Source organism: Fistularia commersonii, chromosome 2, assembly GCF_037954325.1.
Source record: "Fistularia commersonii isolate RoL2024-O1a breed Wild chromosome 2, RoL_Fcom_v1.0, whole genome shotgun sequence".
NCBI classification, from domain to species: Eukaryota; Metazoa; Chordata; class Actinopteri; order Syngnathiformes; family Fistulariidae; genus Fistularia; species Fistularia commersonii.
The window spans coordinates 17,095,145-17,115,000 of NC_141285.1; the positions used below are offsets into that span (position 1 = coordinate 17,095,145).

General features: G+C 39.5%; 1 protein-coding gene across 1 annotated transcript in view; it reads right to left on the bottom strand.

Moving 5' to 3' along the window:
* Window positions 1-19,856, bottom strand: part of lrmda (leucine rich melanocyte differentiation associated) — a 212,751-nt gene that overhangs the window by 42,898 nt on the left and 149,997 nt on the right. Inside the window, exon 5 of the mRNA XM_086171168.1 lies at window positions 19,643-19,769. Coding sequence (XP_086027294.1) covers window positions 19,643-19,769 — 127 coding nt within the window. The remainder of the gene's footprint in view (window positions 1-19,642; window positions 19,770-19,856) is intronic.

Here is a 19,856-nt window from a genome sequence, read left to right on the forward strand (position 1 = left end):
CAGCACCATTAGCAGGCCCTGGACCAGACCCTGCCCTGACAACCACTCACAGCTGGCTGTAGCAGGCAGAGGAAACAGTCTCCTTTTCTTCAGTTTATCCAGAAAGAAGTAAAACAAATGTCCATCACACACAAACTCGGCACTCAGCAAGACAGCTGTTTTGAGAAAAAACAGGTATGGATTGAGAAACAGAAGGGATGAAATGCCTCTTAGTTGGAAGAGGTTCAGGAAGATAAGATCAAAAAACGCTTCTACTCAGATATTATAGGAGGATATCAGAATCTGACACACCACTCACAAAGTTGCATAAAATCAAACAATAGAGGACAAAGACAACCGTATTGTGTATGGATCTGACATTTCCACTTATAGTAATATCTCTTACTAATATTGTCAGATGCAGTTACAAAATACACTTTCTACCATACATATTCAGATGCCAATATCAATGTATCCTAATAATCCTGTAAGATCATTTGAATTATACAGTGTTACATTACACCAATACCTTCAGTCATTGTACAAATATAAATGACAAATGCGCGTGTGCACGCACGCACGCACGCACGCACACACACACACACACACACACACACACACACACACATACACACACACACACACACACACACACACACACACACACACACACACACACACTATATACAAAAAATGGCATTGGTTCGGTCTTATCAGACATGTCGGTATTGTGTTGTTATAATCCGTACACAAATTCTTTGGTTAAGGCCGAAAATCTCTTGTCATGCATTTACAATGCTATTTGGCTCCCAAAATCTGATTGTTGAGTTTGGATTTAAAGAAATCCCCTAAAAAGGCATGATTATTAGTTCAGGGAGGGATGAAGACAAACCGAGAACACCATGACTCTGGCCACAGCTGCCACCCATGCAGAGGCATAAAAACCATGGATTTGTTCAAAGGAGTATCACATAACATCTCCACGGTCCACATCGCTCAAACTGACATGATGAATGCCACAGTAACTTCATCCAGAAAAAGAGTGTTTTTTTTCCAAATATTTCATACAAATGTTTCCTTTCACTGAATTCTTTTATTACTAGTTTTCCTATTTTTTGATCTTTTTTATTTTAAACAGTTATGAGAGGCTTCTTGCATTTCTTTTGTGACATGCATGGAAAAGCACTATCAACACCGAATGCTAGCATTATGGCTTTGTCTCTGCACACAGATAATGTTGAATAAGCAAGGATCTGATTTTTTTTTATGTATGTATGTATGTATCTTTAAAATCCAGCATAATTAAATTAACGTATCAAACAGATTGACTCAATTATATTATCAGTTATAATCTTTGATGATGTCAATTATTATAATTATAAATAATTATAATTATAAATAGTTGTAATGGTAAATACATAAATACATTATATTGATGATAATAATATGAATACCTCCTCCGGAATTTAATTTTCTTGCATTATTTACTATGATATTTTCACTCAGACCTCCTGATTCTTTCTTTTTGACTCTGTCCCTCTTTTGTGACACACACACACACACACACACACACACACACACACACACACACACACACACACACACACACACACACAAACACACACACACACACACACACACACACACACACACACACACACCTAGCTTATTCTGAGTCATGTCTGCATGCCAGTGGCTGTCTGTCATTATAAGCTTTGATAATGTCTAATAGTAGCTTCAATAGAGAATTCCACCAGGAAGAGACTGCTTCCCTGGCTCACTGCAGGTCATTGGTTGAAGCCTACACTTCTAATCACCTTTCATTACAGCCTTCTGATCCCTAGCTTCCCTTTGTAAATCACACTTCATCACCCTTTATTTTCAACTTTAATTGCATGTGAGAGATGTCCCTTTGATTTGTCCTGCATGCCAAAGTGCTATCAGGGGAGAATGTCAAAAAGTGTCTTGTGTGTCCATCTACTTGGAGAATGAAGAACTAACATTTTCACCTGCTGAGGACCAACTTATATGACATATGTTTCATAAGCTCAGAGTATATCACTGCTGTCTGTCAACATAATAGGAAAGTGTAGTGGCTAAGGACATCAGAGAGGATGACGGGAAAAAAAAAGAAAAATATAGACGCAGGTGCTTTGATATTTGCACTGTGAGCAAAGTACTGCGTGTTTCTAATTTTCATAGCAATGTGACCATGGGGCAGCAGCACTGTCAAGTGAAGCTTCTTCTAAGCCATTCTTGACATTTGATTCTTTTCTAAAATTAAAATGCAACATGACACGGACTCTTCCTTGGTACCCTTCTCCTTTCATTTTTTTTTCAAATGCCATCATTTTTCACTGTTCACTAGAGGTTGTGTACCTACCATGTTTGGCTTGTTCATTGTCAGTAGTTAACCTTTTCAATATGATGTCTCCGGGACCTTAGGTGACCACCGTGCTGTTATAGAATCCTCACTGTCTGCTGGTTTCACATCATAGCTCGTCTGCAAGAGTTCATTGAATATATGACCTATTCAAAGCAGGGAAAATATACTACAAATGAAGTGTAATCTTGTGACTTATTCTTAAAAGAAAAGAAAAAAAACCTCAGAGACTGATCTTATTTTGGCTCAGCAAAGGTGCCTGTGTGGCCCGGGTATCTCTTCATTGTTAGTATTTCAGGAGCGGGAGACCAGAGGGGCAGAGACACAAATACACCTTGCTCTGACAGGATCTAATCAAGAGTTGTCCTAACATATTACAACTGGCCAAGTCTTTTCTTTCAGGCAAGTCTCACTCAGTGGGAATTGAAATAGCCAGTGAGACAGACAGAGAACGAGAGAGGGGAAAACGAGAGAGAGATTAGTATTTGATAAGGGAAAAAAAAACATGTCCCATTTCGACCGAAATGGAGGACCACTTCCGGCTCCAATTTCGGCATACGCTGGGGCAACCTGCGGAAAGATAAATGAGCTCTCAGCAACAAGAGGAAACTGATTCTTTATCTTGCATTGCAATATTTACTGACATTAAGAATGATAATATCAATCAGCGACCTGTCAGCAATCCAAGTGGGCTGCGGGGAGAATAAAGGTGACGCTGTCTCTCTTTTGATATGTTTACAAGGGGATGCTGATGTACCTGCCATTCAGGTGCAAATAATGTCACCACAACTAACTCACATCAGAGCCTGCTACTCCACCCCCGGTGATGAGTAAAACTGGCCAGAGCCCAAAGCTAGCATTTATAGCAGAAAAAATAAAAAAATAAAAAATAAATCTGACGGGTTAATGAGTTAGCAATCAACACTTCAAGAAAAGCAGTAGAACAGAAACATGCCTGCACGCCTCGTCTCCCTGTGAAATATGGCTTTTGGTAATAGATTTTTTTTCTCTCCTTTTTTAAACTTTTGTGATGATGAGCAGGAGAAAACACATGGCAACAGCATCAGGGAAGCACCTGTGTAATTACTTTTGGCCATCTTTCAAACCATTCTCTCTTAGGAGAGAGATGTGTGACAACATATGACAAGAAAGCCAACAGACTTTCCATACATAATAATGGAATCCATCATCACTCAGGCAGACACACCTGTCTGGCTTTGAGAACAATGCCACACTGCCTATTTATTAGGTGCCAGAAAAGTTTATGTTTGTTCGGTGACAGTGACAGCAACTTGATCCTTTTCATTTTTGGAAGGAGGGGGGATCTCAAGCGTTGGGGAAATGAGGGAGGAGGGGAAAGCCTGACTCATATTTTCTTCTCTTGGAGGTGCTCACTTCTCTTTCTTTCTGATAGCTGTCTGCTAAGGAGTCAGAAGATGAATAACAAAGCCTGTCATTCCCCAGGAAGCAGGAAGCTTACACTAATCCACCCCCCACACCCTGAAAAAAAAACCCAAAAACCAAAAATAAATAACACATATTATATTATTTTGACATTTTGTCACCATCTCAATCTTAACTGGGATTACAAAATATGGTATTGTGCAGGGAATGATGTGAACAATCATGTTACTATGATAAATGTATCCAACATGAATGTAAGTAATAATTGATTTCTATGGATTAAAGATGCCGGGGACTAAATATATAGCTCCCGGCTTTCAATCAGGACTTTTCAGTTTGCGATGAGCGTGAATATTTTTGACCATTTTAATCCAAAGAGGTTTTTTTTTTAACTTTAAAGATCAAGATATTTTTTGAGCTGTACAAATGTGATTTTTCTAAGGTAGCTCAGTAGGCTATCACTTCAGTCTGACACTCAGCGAGCTGTGTTGTTGGAAGAGTGCAGGCTGTCAGCTTAACAGTAAATAATTAGGCTTCCTCTCGCCATAAAACAGAATGCCACTGTGACAAAAGCCAATGGCAACTGAGGTGGCGGCTTGGCTGCTGCATTATAAATAGTCTGACCGGATGATTAATGAGAGGGGCCACTGAGCTAAGGCAGCAATCTTGTGTATAGACAAAAGCTGCCTGTACACACACACACACACACACACGCAAAAAAAGAAATTAACCAAAACAAAACAAGACAAGACAAGCTCTGTCCCTTGATAGGGAAAGGGATTGAGGTAGAGCATCAGGGAGAGTGGATACATGCCAAGTAAATGAATAATTGAAATTTGAGCGACAGGTTATGAAGACTTTATTTAACCTCAACGCACTTTTCAGGAGACCCTCATTAATACTATGACATGCAGAGTCCAATATCAAGTTCACCCAGGTTCCGAAACTAGGGGGGGGGAGTTGGTAGGACAGCCATAGATAATGCAATCATTTAAGTCAATGAAATGTTCTGCTATTTAAGCAAAATGAAATGGTTTGACTAAGAGAAGTTATTTAGTTTCTAAAGGTAAACATGGAAGTACTTGGATTCCAACCCTTTGGCTTCTCCTGGAAATAATCAGTGGGGCTCCATGTTGTCTGTGTTATCTGATGAAACATATTATGCTTTTTGTATATAGTCAAGAGCAAAGCCATACAAAAAAATGCATCTCATAGTACTAGAAAAACCACCTTGTTTTTTTTCATTCCTGGATAGTGACAATTAGTCTTACGTGTTCCATTGTTAATCATCTTCTGTCATATTACTCTGAGCAATCCTACTGAAATTGTACTCACAGGAGCAGGTAATTGATAAAATCATCTAATTCATAAAATGTTGAAAATGAGATGATTAACAACAACCATGAAAGTGATGAATATGTCTTTTTTTTCTTTAAAGCCTACACAAAAAAACATAGGTACTCTATTTCTCCATTGGTCAATGATTATCCAGAATATATTTGGATGGTTTCTCAGAGACGTTTTTTTTTTTTTTTTTTTCCATTTGATGGGCCTTATTCTTCCCTTCCACTTTGGCATGCTCAGCTGGCAGGGCTCTAAGTTGTCACAACATCTCCTTTTAATGCCCGTGACAGGGGGTTATTTGCTCCCATATATGTTTTCTCTCCAATTACACCATGGCAGGCTGGAGGCTGCCAAGCCACGTAGCTGAGATGCTGATGGTCACCTCTTTGAGTAGTCCTTCCTGCCTCCTGCACTATATTTTTCATCTTTTCAGATTCTATTAGAGAGAAGGACTCTCTCATTTGTCTGTCCTTGGTCCAAAGTGTTGTTTAACACCTGACAACCATCAGCAGCACAATGTCAACTACTCTTTGGTGAGAAAGGTAAAATTAGACCTCCATTCTCAATTTTTCCCTCGGTGTGAGTACCTGGGAAGAATACAATATCAACAGTTTGAAATGGCAATATAGAAATATTCCAGGAAAGAAAATGCATTTCTTCCTGTGTGTATTATATCTGTAGAAAAACCCTACTCGATATATAGAAACATATACAAAATCAATTGAAAAGCTGCAGAAAGGGAATGTGCATCTGCTTTCTCTGACATAAATTCATAATTATGTTGAAACTTATTTACCTTGAATATTTAATGCAAAGATATATGCTAATTGTCACCAAAACCCATTAATTGGGATCATTTACTTGAATCTTTGTGGCTGTTTACGGCAATCAAGCTGATCAAAGCGTGAGTAAAATGATACCAGGGGAATAATATTTCAAATATACAATATACAACCCTCTGAATCAATAGAGCAAACCAGACAGCATTTGTGAGTATAGCTGTAAGCTAAGTGGGTTGCCAAATGCAAACTCTGCCATTGATACCACAATAAAAAATGCATGATTTTCGAGAGAGCACTCTTTTATCTACGAGGCAAGATCAATAGTGGGAAGGGGTTATGGAATCAAAGTTGTTTTGCTGGTGCTGCAGCTAACTGACACTTAAAACATCTGAACACAATTTGAGAGAACAAAGCGTGGTAAAAGACAATTGGAGGAGAGTAAGGTGAAGTTCTGTGGGTTGATAAAGTTTCTTTGCGCATTGGGAGAGGCAAAATCAAACACTGTGTACAGGGCAACAGAAGTCATATGCATTTACCAATGACAAGCTCTGTGTGGGGTTGGTGATGCTGTTCTTTGTTTCTTGGCTTGGACTGCAGTAAAATAAAAAAAAAAGCTAAAGAAAACAAATAAAACACACTGTGACTGATCAGTACTTTAAACATTTTTTCCCAGTGCTCTTTCTTTTGAGACACTGATTTTATATTTTATTTACTTAAATACATTCCCACTATCACAGGCCATAATATCTCCTTGAATCTCCAATTAATTATTCAATACTGCAAACCCCTTTGTTATTACCCTCACCCTGTAAGTGGCCTAAAGAAGAGTCAGCTGCTTTCATTGGAAGGCCGGGCAATCTGGCCTGAGAATGTGACACGAGATCAACAGAGAGGGAAAAGAGAGAGGACTTGCAGTGGGTTACACAATGGAGAGACAGAGACCGAAGAGAGCGAGGCAGAGGAGAGAAAATGAGACACAAAAGACAAGAGGGAAACATAAGAGAGGAAGAGGAGAGAGCGCGAGGGTGAGAATGAGTGACAGACAGGATTTGTCACAGTGAGAAAGAGCGAGCGAGAGAGTGAAGGCTCTGACCACGGTGGGACCCGGTGAGAAAGCTAACAGATCACAATCTGAGTTTTCACTTTGTGCCGCAGTTAAAAGCTAGCAGCTACCCTGTCACCGCTGCCTAAACAAGCCCAGTGTTTTCATCTCCATATACACAACGCCACGCTCTGTCTTTTCTTCTGATGGTGATAAGATGTATAAATTATGAGCAGCTGACAAAGTCTACTCCAGCGCCCCTGGCGTCTCATCAATCACTAGCCTGTGTGTCAGCAGGTAACTGACGTGGCCCCTGGAGGCACAGCCCTCTCTTTAGCAGTGTGAGTGTTTCGTGTGCAAAAATGTATGTTTGCTACAGTGCAGACGGATTTTCTTGAATGTCTGAATTGTGTCTATGCAGGTTAAAAGGCTGTGCTGATGGCTGATTCAGGATTAATCTTGCGTAACCAGCAAATAAGGAATAAAAAGAACACAATAGTTGTACGTGGAAAGGCAAACAAATATCAAGACTGTGTAAATCAAAGGTCTTGCTGTTAGTGCTTGGGGTTATCGAGGTCACACACCGAAGGAAAAAAACACAATTCCAAAAAAAAAAGATGAGTGCGGGATTACGATTTGTGACAATAGAGAAATGGGGAATTTGTTTACTGTATAAAAGTAACATACACATTTATTTCACTCATCACAGAAACATTTTATCCTGGGACTATATTAACAATATAAATAAAACGCACAATGCTTCAAATAAATGAAAATCAACATTTCAAGGCAACTAAAGTACTCGCACCATGATGCCATGAATAGCCAGACAGAGTGTTTAACACATCATTGATATGGTAAACACCATAATTACATTGTGTCAGAAGGGAAAACAGTATAATTAAGCTGGAAACTGTCAAAGTCCAATTTAAGGTTTAATTCAAAAGCCAATAATTTCTTTTGCAACATTTTACCAGAATCCAGGGCCAATGTCATCGCTGTCATTACAAGCCGTGGAGTCCAAACAGAGAAGATTGCAGAATGCAAATCAACATATGAACGGAAATAAAACAGAAACACAGATTTTTTTTTGGTTATATTGGAAAGTTTTTTGTGTGGAAAAAATATTCAATAAGTGGTTCCTTCCTCTTAGATTGAGAATATTTCGAATCTAAACCACTTCACAGCAGAATTACACAAAGTTTGTGCACATGGCCCAGAGCAGCTAATGCTTGTTTGTGCGCAAAATATCGATCCGCTGTTTTGAAGTTCAAGAAGGAGGAAAAGAGACAGAAAATGTTGACACCCCATGGGGACGTGCGAATGTGCTCATCCCAGCACTAAAGCGAAGGAAGGCTGTCATGTTTTGTGTTATGAGCAGAAGGAATAGAGGCGGCCTGGAGCAGCAGGGTATATCTTCCCCCTATAAACAAAGCTCCAAAACAAACAGTTCCACCCCATGGAGAGGGGGATGGGACAGACACACGAGGGAACAGCAGTCAGGTGTCAAGAAGGCATGTTAGTTACGCAGGACATTAAGAAACAAGTTGAACGAGATTAGAAGATGTGCTGATGAAAGGAGTAATTTATGAGAGTGTGAAAAATTGCCTGCTGGCTGCTTGGTATCTATTGGATTCGGTTCAAAATACAATTTGTATTTGTAAGAGTAGCTGCAGTATCAATGATACTATTGTTCTGCGAAGGGGCATCCTAAGACACATTATCTTTGAAAACCTTACTGGAGTGTGAGACAGAGGAGGTCTGAAGTACAGCTGACAAAAGCACTCAGTCATCTTGAAACCTGATGATTCTGACAGGATGTGTGCCCATTTGATCCACCGCTGTCTCAATATTCTCTTACAGACGAGACAGATAGGAGGACAGTCTACTCAGCTCTTTTAGCACAGGTGTGATGAAAGTCAGAGCCAGCACTGCTCAAGCCAACTCTCAGATTACCTTGAACACGTCTGGTGACGGATGCTGTCACTTGGCAAACAAAAAGGCTGGGAAGTGATGCCCGTTGTGCCCAACTGATCTGCCTTCTGCATCGAAACCATATATAAGGGGATCCAGAGGATCCTTTTTTTATCATGGAATATTAAATGTCTGGGCTATGGGTTGTAGGTTTCAGAGCGATAAAAGGTAATCTAACAAAATGAGTCAAAACAGGATGGTGTTTGTTGGTAAATCCTGTCAGTTTAACAATGGACGGTTGCCACACCTTTCGAGAGCTCATTATAAAACTAAGCCAAAAGGGAGCCAGACAGAAATTTACACAGTAACAAAGACAAATGGTCAAAACCCCTTTCTTGGTCGACCACTACCGCAAAAATACATCTCTTACACTCACTAAACCTAACTTATTACCCCTTTATTTTTACATTTTACAGGAACCTTTCATACTTTCATAAGTTAAATCTTATAGCTATATATGTGGATTTTATTGCATGTATTTTGTTGTTTGCTACTTGCTGCAGGTACAAAACACATTTCACTGCAGACTGTACTATGTACACTATACAATGTATAAGTGTGCATGTGAGACGTAAATAGACCTTATCTAATCTTGATGAAATGACAAACCTTTGTGCCGTGCTGCATGGAAATATTTGAGATAAAATATGTCTTAGTTTTCATCCATAACAGTACATCTCACATGATACCTAATTGCTGACCTGTGTCCTCAAGTGGGTCTGATTTACTTCTGCGAGTCTGTTTTAGTAAATAGAGTCCAACCTATTCTGGGAAAAAGGCATGACAGAACTGTCAGTATGCGAGTGGATGTCAACTGTAAAAGGAAAAATGAAATCATCAGAGGTTATAAAACATTTCATGACCATTTAGATAAGTTAACAAAAAATATAAAAAGCAATGGGCTAAAAACAAATCTGAGATGAATACACTTTGTGTAGCTGCTACTTAGATTTGGATTAATCATGCTTTCCAGATAATAGGAGCTTGAACCCTCATTCTGCTTCAAACAACAAACCTAAAAAAATGCAGTTTTAACTGACTCCATTACCAATACGTGGACACACTGCCTACTCCAACAGCCCCATGAATGAAAGAAGAATGCTGTTTGAGTGTCACTTGACCCCTCTGCCCCCTCGATGACATGTGGTGTACCCAAGCCAGCTCACATGCTTTGAAATATTTCCACCGCTAAACAACAATGCCTCACTCCCCTCTTTGGCTTCAACTTAATTTCTTCTTTACCCCTGCTCACTTCTCCCATCACCCTGAGCGTCACCCTGCTTTTCTGTTTCTTTATTGAAAACCTGAGAGGGGAAGAAAAATGGCTCTCCACAGGAGAAAACAAGGATGAGTAGCTATTCATTGAGAGATGCTGGGAAAAAGGGGCAATGTTATTTGTGAAATGCAGAGTGAGGATAATTGGAAGATTACAGATGGAAGCATTTTAGTGGCGCTGGGTACTTCAGATATATTTATATTACCAGAGAGGCCAAAATGTCTCAGAAACTGTCAAAGGAACAATACGAGAAGCTCTACTATTTGGCTTATCTTACAAGAGTGAAGCTGAACATTTGGACCATGATAAAGACGTAAAATATTATTGTTACACCCCAGTTCATTATAACGGTGCCTTGTTCAAGGGATCTGACAGGAGTTCACAACAGACATACAGTATATTGTTGACAGAGGGAAAACCAAGGAGAACGTGTGAACTTCTTACTGAAAGGACCTGAGTCGAGGGCCCCCTCCTCCAAAAAAACAGTAAGGGAGGCCCTGAATGACATGGTGTAATAAAGACGGTATTCACTTGTTTATTCATTCAGGATTTAAAGTGTTTGGGTTATATGCGGTGCTGTAATTACTGAAACTACATGTTCACTTTGTCAGTCAGACTTTAGGTTTTTGACAGGGTAAGTCTTTAATAGAACAGATTTGGAGGGCTAATCCTGTGGAAAACCTTCGCTTTCGTCTCAGGTGGAAAGGTCACGGCGCCTTGCCTGGCTTCATTCAACCTACAGTGCTCCTTCTGTCTGCATCCAATCTAAACATGTTCAGGACTTGATCATTAGTTTTTTTTCCTTAGCCATACATCCACCTGCATGCATAAGCAACAAAGCTGGATGTGTCAAGACTACCTGTTTCAACAGCATCTTCCTTGCCTGACCCACAGATAGCCCGCAGAGCCATTTATTATAGAGAAATCACACTTGTTGAGAGAAACGAACAGACAGACAATGAGACAGGCGAGACTGAGAGAGATAAATGCAGAGATGCTGTTACAGAAACAGCATGTCATCTAATCATGTCATCCTGCTGTACAGAAGTGGGATTTATTGTTTCCCAATCGATGCGGGTAGATACTGGTTGCATTGCAAGAAGAGTTGTTAGAGGCTGTAGGTCAAAAAAATAAATAATCAGCAATGTATACATAAATCCCAGAAATTAATCTCATAATGTTGTAGGAACAGGAGTGTAAACGATACTCAAATCAATTTGTTATAAAATCAGATATTTCAACCAACACTCTTCTATAATAGGAATTATTGCAACTCAACGCTTGTGCTCTGGACCACATCACATTCATCTGGTATGTCACTAAACTCCAGGTAAGAATCCAAATGCTTACTTATTGCCAAGAAGCATGGGAACATTCAGACACAAGTACCTGTCATATTAAAAGTAATGAAGTGTGATATTTAGGGGCCAGTGTTTGATGTATTTTCATACAATTTAGTCCAAACAGATAATCAAATCTATAAAAAGATTTGAGACAGTCTTACAACATATGTATGCTCTCAAATAGCAGCTTGAAATTTCTTGCTGGCTGTGTTTCTGTCCAATGAACACTCCAGAATTCTTCTTTTATGGGAAAAGGCGCAGCTCTATGATAATATGACATTTCACTATGTATTTTACACATATTGTTAAGACAGCATGACCTACTACTCAAGCATAGATAGACAGTAAACGCCACCGTGAGATCAAAGAAATCTGTTCAAACAAATGTGAGTTCCTTTCGCAGATTACTGTGTTAGATTAGCCAACTCTTGGCCATTTGATTCCCCACTGTCTCGACAGCTCCCTGTCCCTAATGGACCGAGTGGGATTCACGAAACACAAAATAGGGAGAGGTCAACGTGTTTGAAGGTTACTCCTGTCTGGAAATCAAAATAAATAACATTCAGGTGTGCTATTCTCTGTCAAGCGAGTGTCTTAATGATGCCAAGTTAACACATACTAAATAACAGTGTCTCTGTACGCAGTGACAGCCTCAGAAATAATTGACCAATGTGCTCCAAACTCAGATGCAGTAAGCAGAGAATTCAATCCTGCACCTGCCAGAACCCATTGAGCTTGTCACAAGATTTTGCATTATCCACAAAGCAATGTCAGGTCAGGGTTGTGGCCTCCTGCTAGTTATTTGCGATTGCATCTCTGAGGGTAAATTACCTAGCTCTCCATAATATGGTCTAGTTAACTAATTTCCTGGCCGCATTGGAGGAGTCTCAGATTTACCGTCCGTCAAAACATGACAGACATGTTTTTTTTCACGTTCTTTGTCTTCCAGTGCTTGGCAGACTCAACAAAAGCTCATATTCAATATCCCCTCTCTGTTTGCGAGGGATATCTCTAATTCCAGACAACTGAAAATGAGCAGAAAACGAAACATTACCTTGTTTTGTTTGAGGGGTACCAGCAGTGTGTCATTTCATCCACTAGTTCCCATACAAAATATCGAAACAAAAAAAGTGTTCCCTCAGGGTGTTTTGAAGCAATGTAATATATTTCCCAAGCTATTAGTCAAGAAACAAGAAAATCCATTAACCATTATCCTGTAGACATCAACATTGACAAGTATACAAATACAATATTTGTTCTGTCATTTTGTTGTTATACATGTGTAAATCACCCAAGCTGTCAGGAAAGAGGCCACGACAACAAAACCTCACCTTGCCAGAAGGGTCACATAGGAACAAAATCCCACAGAAGACAAAGCATAGTTTTACCTACAAGAGTGTGACCCGCCACTGATAGCAAGAAAGATGACAATAGCTCAGTGATGTCGTGAAGACCGCTTTCAAGCCATTCCATGTAGGGAGGAGGGGGCGACAATACAGAGCTAGAGAATACTTCCCCCCTACTCCCGAGCTCAACAGCGTCTGTTTTAAAGTTCACAATGCAGTGGCGAGATCTGCTGACCCTTTTTTTTTTACTTTTACTCTCTATTTGAATGTCTTTTGACTGAGTCGGACGACGTGGCCTATCATTGCCTCAACAATGACAGTAGGTGGAAACACTAGCTTTCATTACACAAAGTATAAATAGTGTAATCTATCAGCCCTGTCAATCAGGATGATTGATTATGGTCTGTCGGGGGGAGAGTGACACATTCGAAAAGTTTGGTTAACAATGCCTGTAGCTGGTGCAGGGCTGCTGCCACCCAGCCCAGTGATTAATGTGTTGTCAGCCTGTAATCCCACACCCACGCTTAATGAGGCAAGAATTTATCATCTCTGCGGAGTGGCAGATGTCAGGGGGAAAGGAATCCAAGTGGCTGGAAACAATGTACTTTTTTTTTTCTATTTCTTGCCTGCGTTTGACATGTCTGACAAGCTCTAAAAACCACAAAGAAGGCCTGTGTAAGCACAAACTTCAGTGGAAGGACTTTCAGCTCTGGCTCTGTGCTCTGATGGATGCTCGTGAGAGTTGTCGCTGTCGAAAGAAGACTCCAGCTCCATTAACACTGTACTGAAGAACAGACACAACTGATATGATGGATTAAAATGAAAATGCTCCTGCCTTCAGCGGGGAGGGAAAAGTCCAATGCATATTTCAGGGAAAAACATTTATAGTCTTACACAAGTGATTTTACGCAACCTTGCTCCCTATAGTACAACATTAACAAAAGTTACACTTTTAAGACGGTGCTTGCTCCATCTAGCAAACATCTTGATCTCTGAAGTTCATTAAGTTTTTAATGACATATAAACATCTGTATTTCATAAACAACAACTTTACTTGAATTATCTGATAAAAATCTGGATGTGAATTATAGCAGAGCTGCCAAGAGTCAGTGTACATGACAATCATCTTCAAAGGGTACTATAAATGTGAGTGTTGAAATGGTGATTAATGTGCACTGTGCACAAATAGATGTCTGATCTCTTTGAGAGATTTCAAGTTTGGCACAATTCTCTAAAAAACACCCTGTGGGGGAAAGGGTGTGTGTGAAAGAGAATGAGAGACAGAGAGAGAGAGAAGAGAGAGAGACAGATTTTTTGGGCTGCACAGAAAACACTGAGCCAGCTGTCTCTTATTAGACTAGCAGCATCCTTCTGTCACCGAGGAGACCAACAGGGAGGATTAGCCCTGATTGGGATGATAGGCTAACACACTGGGATGCCTCAATATGTAATAGCTTAAAGCATCATTTGATAGGAACTGCAATTGAAGAGATGCCTTAGTGGCTATCATGTTACAGCTTCAGTACGCAGATGTTGCAGTTGCATGATCTGAAATGAAAGAAAGCTCTGTTTTATAGAGGAAGTTAATGGCAAAGAGATGTAAGACTGTGTACAGAACCTTCCTTGCATATGTTTAAATAATTATATGTGTTCATTGGCACTGTAGAGGGAAGTGTGCTGTTTCCCCATAGTTTCCTGAGTCAGAGGGACTTTGAAAACAGCTAAGTAATTGTAAAAAAAAAGTCCCTTCCCAAACCCACCGAACTGAAAGATTATCTCAGAAAGTTACGTTTTTTTTTTTTTTTTTTTTTTTTTTTCAAAAACATACAATCCTCTAAAGGCAAAACTATTATTATAGGAGTATTACTATCAAAAATCAACAAAACGTTCTGCAGCGTAAAAAGGAGCAATTGCAAGGTTTGTCAAAGTTTATGAAAACTTTATATCATAATAGGAGGGGGAGACATCTCATTATACTGGATAGCCTTGGCCTGTTTTCCGACAGGCTTCAAACTTCACCGCTAAACACTTGAGACATCGAGACAACACATGCTTGACCACAGGGCCTTTCCTTCTTTATGCTGGATGTCAGCAGAAGGATAGGAAAATCAGTTAATACTTCACAGCCACTTCAGAATCTCATAAAAGTTCTTACAAAAACCTGTTTGTTTTTATGCTCCATGTTTAGCCAAAATATGAACAATACATCTATCACTTTTACGCGTGAGAGCAGCACTTGGGTCATGCACCCTGTGTCTCCAGGCTTTGTAAGAGGCTATAAATCAATCCTGGCGCTATTACTCACAATTAATTGTGCTTTAAACTCTTACTGTGTGTTTATGATATGCTGTTCCAGGATGATTTATGTGGACAGTATGAGTCACTCCCTCTAATTGCTGTTCCCAGCTCGTAACCCCTTCCTGACCTCTTGGCTTAAGCTGCCAGAGCTCTGAGAACTAGTTCTGCTGCACTGGTCCAAACACTACACAGACTCATAGTTATAAAGTCAAAACTGCTCAGGAGAAATACACAAAAGGAGCCATGTATTATTCACACACACACACACACACACACACACACACACACACACACACACACACACACACACACACACACACACACACACACTGACGGACAAATACACATTCCTGCCAGAATGAAAACGTGGCCCCCCAGAATCCTCTGACACAAAGTTGTAGTGGCCATCGGACGATTGTGCAAACTAAACATGTCCAAACAATTATAGACAGTTGTTTTAACATTCAGTGTGTATTCCCTTTAAAAGACACTGACCAGCTGACTCTCAAGTGATATAATTACCAAATAAAAAGACATTATATAAGATAGGGGAGAGAAAATAATTTCAGTACAAACGGATCACAATCTGTCAGTGGGCTTATTTGTGTGAACATAAACAGACAGGGAATAGGTAAAGTTACATTTAATTCACAAGCCACAGTCTGCAGTTCTGTCCTTCCTGTACGCAACACGTGACAGGACATATTTTAAAGTTGAAGCAAATAGATAGTTTGGCTTATCTTTCCTTCCTTGCTGAAAAGCATACTTTTTAATTTTTCCTCTACGGACATATTTGCACAATAAAGTAATTCAGCAAACCCACTGAAGGCACATTGTAAAAATGCTGTAATACATGCCGTTTGTAATGTTTAAATCTCAAGCACAGTTAAGAATGTCCCAACTTATTCTACAGGTACACTGAGGTACTTTAATTGTGACGAAAAAAGAAAAAGAAAAAGGCAAGCGGGGGTAAAATACACCATTGTGGCTCCCAAACCACGTCGTCTTTCTTACATTTGGAGTGTTTCCTTTAATGCAAACTTGATATGAACTGCTGTCTGCTGCTGTCTGTGGTAAAACAGGTTAGTATCTGCAAAGAAAAAAAAAGAACTGAAAAGATCCACTTGAGGACTTTCCTGGCTCTGTCACTGTCAATTCCCTTGAAGAACTGTTACCCTGTGTGCAGAGACTCATGGGACCTGGGAGCTGGCTCAGGAAAGGCTGCGCAGCAGTCTGTTTTACATTATATGCAAAGGATGTGTGAGTGTGCTTGAATGTGTGTGTTTGGGTGGCTGGGGGCAGCATTCTAGAAAATCAAGTCAAATACCTCTTCCAGACAAAATCGAAGTGACATCTAAGGAACATCTGTGGGGCGGCGTGGCGCAGGAGATAGAGCAATCGACTTTTGAACTGAACATTCCTGGTTTGATTCCTGGCTCCTCCTCGTGTGTTGAAGTGTTATTGAGCAAGACACTGAACCCCGAACTACTCTACTGGTGCCGGTGGACGGCAGCCTACTTTATTGCCCATCCGTACTGCTCATGGTTCATCCATAATGGGTTAATTGCAGTGAACGAACTTCCCCACAAGGGACTCATAAAGGATAAATTATTATTATTATTATTTATACCCGCTGACGTAGCTACCAAGCTGTGCTTAGTGAGGACGACCATGGAGTTACTTTATTCTGTGAAACGCTCTTAAACATGTGGCAAGGAGTGAAAGTTATTCTACCAGTTCAATTTGCTATGGACTTTTTCTTTGTAGTACTTGGGATCTGAAAGCAGAATGTGCTGTTGGTGTTTTGATAGTTATGGCTATATTTCAACAGCAAAAAGTGAGCAGGGTGGAGGGACATGGCGAAACAGAGCCAAGAAGTACCACATGTATTTTCCGAAAGCAGCTCAACATAGTCCAAATGGCTCTGTGTGGTTTATCGCCATTTCATTCCATGACCTCTAAGTCCTCAAAGAGAATTATCACATTATAGCATTCCAACACGCCCAATTTCCCAAAATACAGCTAAAGGCTTTTCCACTCTGACTCAGCTTCGTGTTGTGGTCAATGGAAAACACTTTGCATCATTCATAACACTTCACATTTGTTTGAATCTCAGATATATATATATATTTATATATATATATATGGTACTCCCGATCCTATATATATATATTAATATATATATATCTCACAGAGGATATATATATCACATAGGATATAACATATAACAAAATTATATAATTGTTTTATATCTTATTTTGCCAAATATCTGTGCCTTTTCTTTACTTTGTTGTACGGATTTGACCAAAAAATTGGGATGTTTAAAAAGCTATGTTGTGCAGATTGTGCTCAAGCCCATGGCTACTTTATAGAGACCATGTGGCATTGCTCAGTGCCACGCCATGATGCGATGATAGGAGACTTAAAACTGTGGTCATGGTCTCACATTGTGACTGAGGGTAGGACTTAAAAGTTGAGTACTGTGTTCTATTATTGTATTGTTAAAACAAGGGGGTTGGGTTTTGTGATGGATCATTCTTAAGAGGACATCATTTTAAACCTTCTCTTGCACTGTTACACCGCTGACTCAAAGCATTGTACAGATGCTCAGTATGAAACATATAAGGTAAATAACATGGAATTACTGCTGAAAAAAGAAAAGAGGATATAGCTATAATTGTGTGTGAAGTAAAAAGTAAAATAAAAAATAACAAATGAAATAAAATACAATTTCCAAATGAATCTTATTAACCTCATCTCTGGTACTGCAATTTTCCCCAACCAATAATTGCAATTATTGAGACACAGTGGTAGTGCCAATGACAGCCAGGCATCTAATTACCATGCTTTGCAATGAGACAAATGGCAAACACTGTACTATGAGCCGCTGTTATGAGAAACATATCCTGCTGTACAAGACATAAAAGGAAACACAAATATCTAATTATGCCATCATCCATCCCCTCTCTCCTGCACCGTTGAAAGTGTTCCATTAATTGGTGGCCTGCACTATTAGTGGGCTCACAATCACTTTTGAAGATGTGAACAATTAGAGCTCATGGCTCATCAAGTCTGTGAAACTTGACACGTTTCATCGCATCAAACTCAAAACAAATGTTATGCAAATTATGCCGTGGCATCCCAGGGTCCAGACAAGGGATATGTCCATACAAAGATTATCCTCATTGTGTAGAGTGAGTCTAAGACTGCTTACAACAGTAAGTTTTTTTTTTTTTGTTTGTTTTTTTAAGATAAGGCACAGAGTGTGCAAAGGAAAGCTGATGCATTTTCATCAAAGCAGTAACCTTTTTAGTTTGCATAGGGAATAAATAATCATATACTGGAGGTTCAAAGACACAAAGATACAAAAAACACACACATCATGTCAGCTAGAATCAGTAATTATCTCTCCTTTCATCTAAGGCTGTTGTGACAAAGGCAAACATTTCTTTTTCACTGACAAGCTATGTAAATAAAATTTTATTAAGTGACTTTACCTTGCCAAAAAGATTGTCAAGGTCCTTAGTTTCTTTTTCATATAAAGTGAATGAACATTGTTTTTATTCCACTTTCCTCCATCTGCCAAACATGCCAGGGTGAGGTTAAATTATTTCAGTGTTTCGATTTCTTGCCACTTGCATGAAGAATCATGAACAAAGCAGTGCATGAACTGCCACCAAAAGAAAATACTTTCTGAGCTGATTATCTGAGAAAATAAATATTTTGCTTTCCTCGTACACTTTTAGTCCCAACATTGACTCATATGCCTTTAATCTATCGTTGAATGCCTTCGCTCTTGCTATTTTGGATCCATTCTTACCTCGCAGGCTCACTGTCAGAGCCCAAGAGACCTTGAAGCGACAAAACTAAGCTGATTTGAACAATAAATATTTCATGACCTTACAATTACATGAAATCAAATCTAGGCAAAAGATGTTCATTCATATTGCATTATCAAAGGGGCTAAAGAAGAGGAGGAACAGCCTGAAAGGGGTTTGAAGTGGGTATATCTGTGAACCTCCCAAATTCTAATTAGTCTGTGTGGCCCTAAACAAGAGAGGAAAAATTGCAGAGGCGGAGGATAATTGTGAGCATTTGTGAGCAGCATGTACGTGAGCTGTCACTCCGATCGCCAGCCATGTCACACTTGCCAGCACAACCGTGACTGGACGGCTGCCTGTTGTGTTTGATCTCAGCTCATGCATACAGAATCAGGTCAGGCAATGGTCATACATTAAAGGACATAAAACACATCATATACACACACACACACACACACACACACACACACACACACACACACACATGTATGCGGTGAATAGAAACAGACACTTTTCGATTGGACCTTTGTGTAGGTAGAGAGCTACGGACAGAATTTTTGTGATGCAGGTAAATGTATAAAATGCAGTCAAGACTTTTAATAGACTGAAAGTAAATTTTGTGTGAAAAAATAGAAAAAAAAATTCCTTACCATTTCTGACTTTGGTTTGACCACTTTCATAAATGCTCCTCTTGCCTGTGCCTCAATCACCTCTTTTCTGGTGACTTTCCTGGTGTCCAGAAACTTCAAATACGGCAACTTGTGCAGAACAAAGTATCTGTGAGAGAAAAAAAAAGCTAAACAAAAGATTGTCGTACCATTACGTTAAAAGATCTCTTTGTATGATTCTGAGAAACAGATCTAA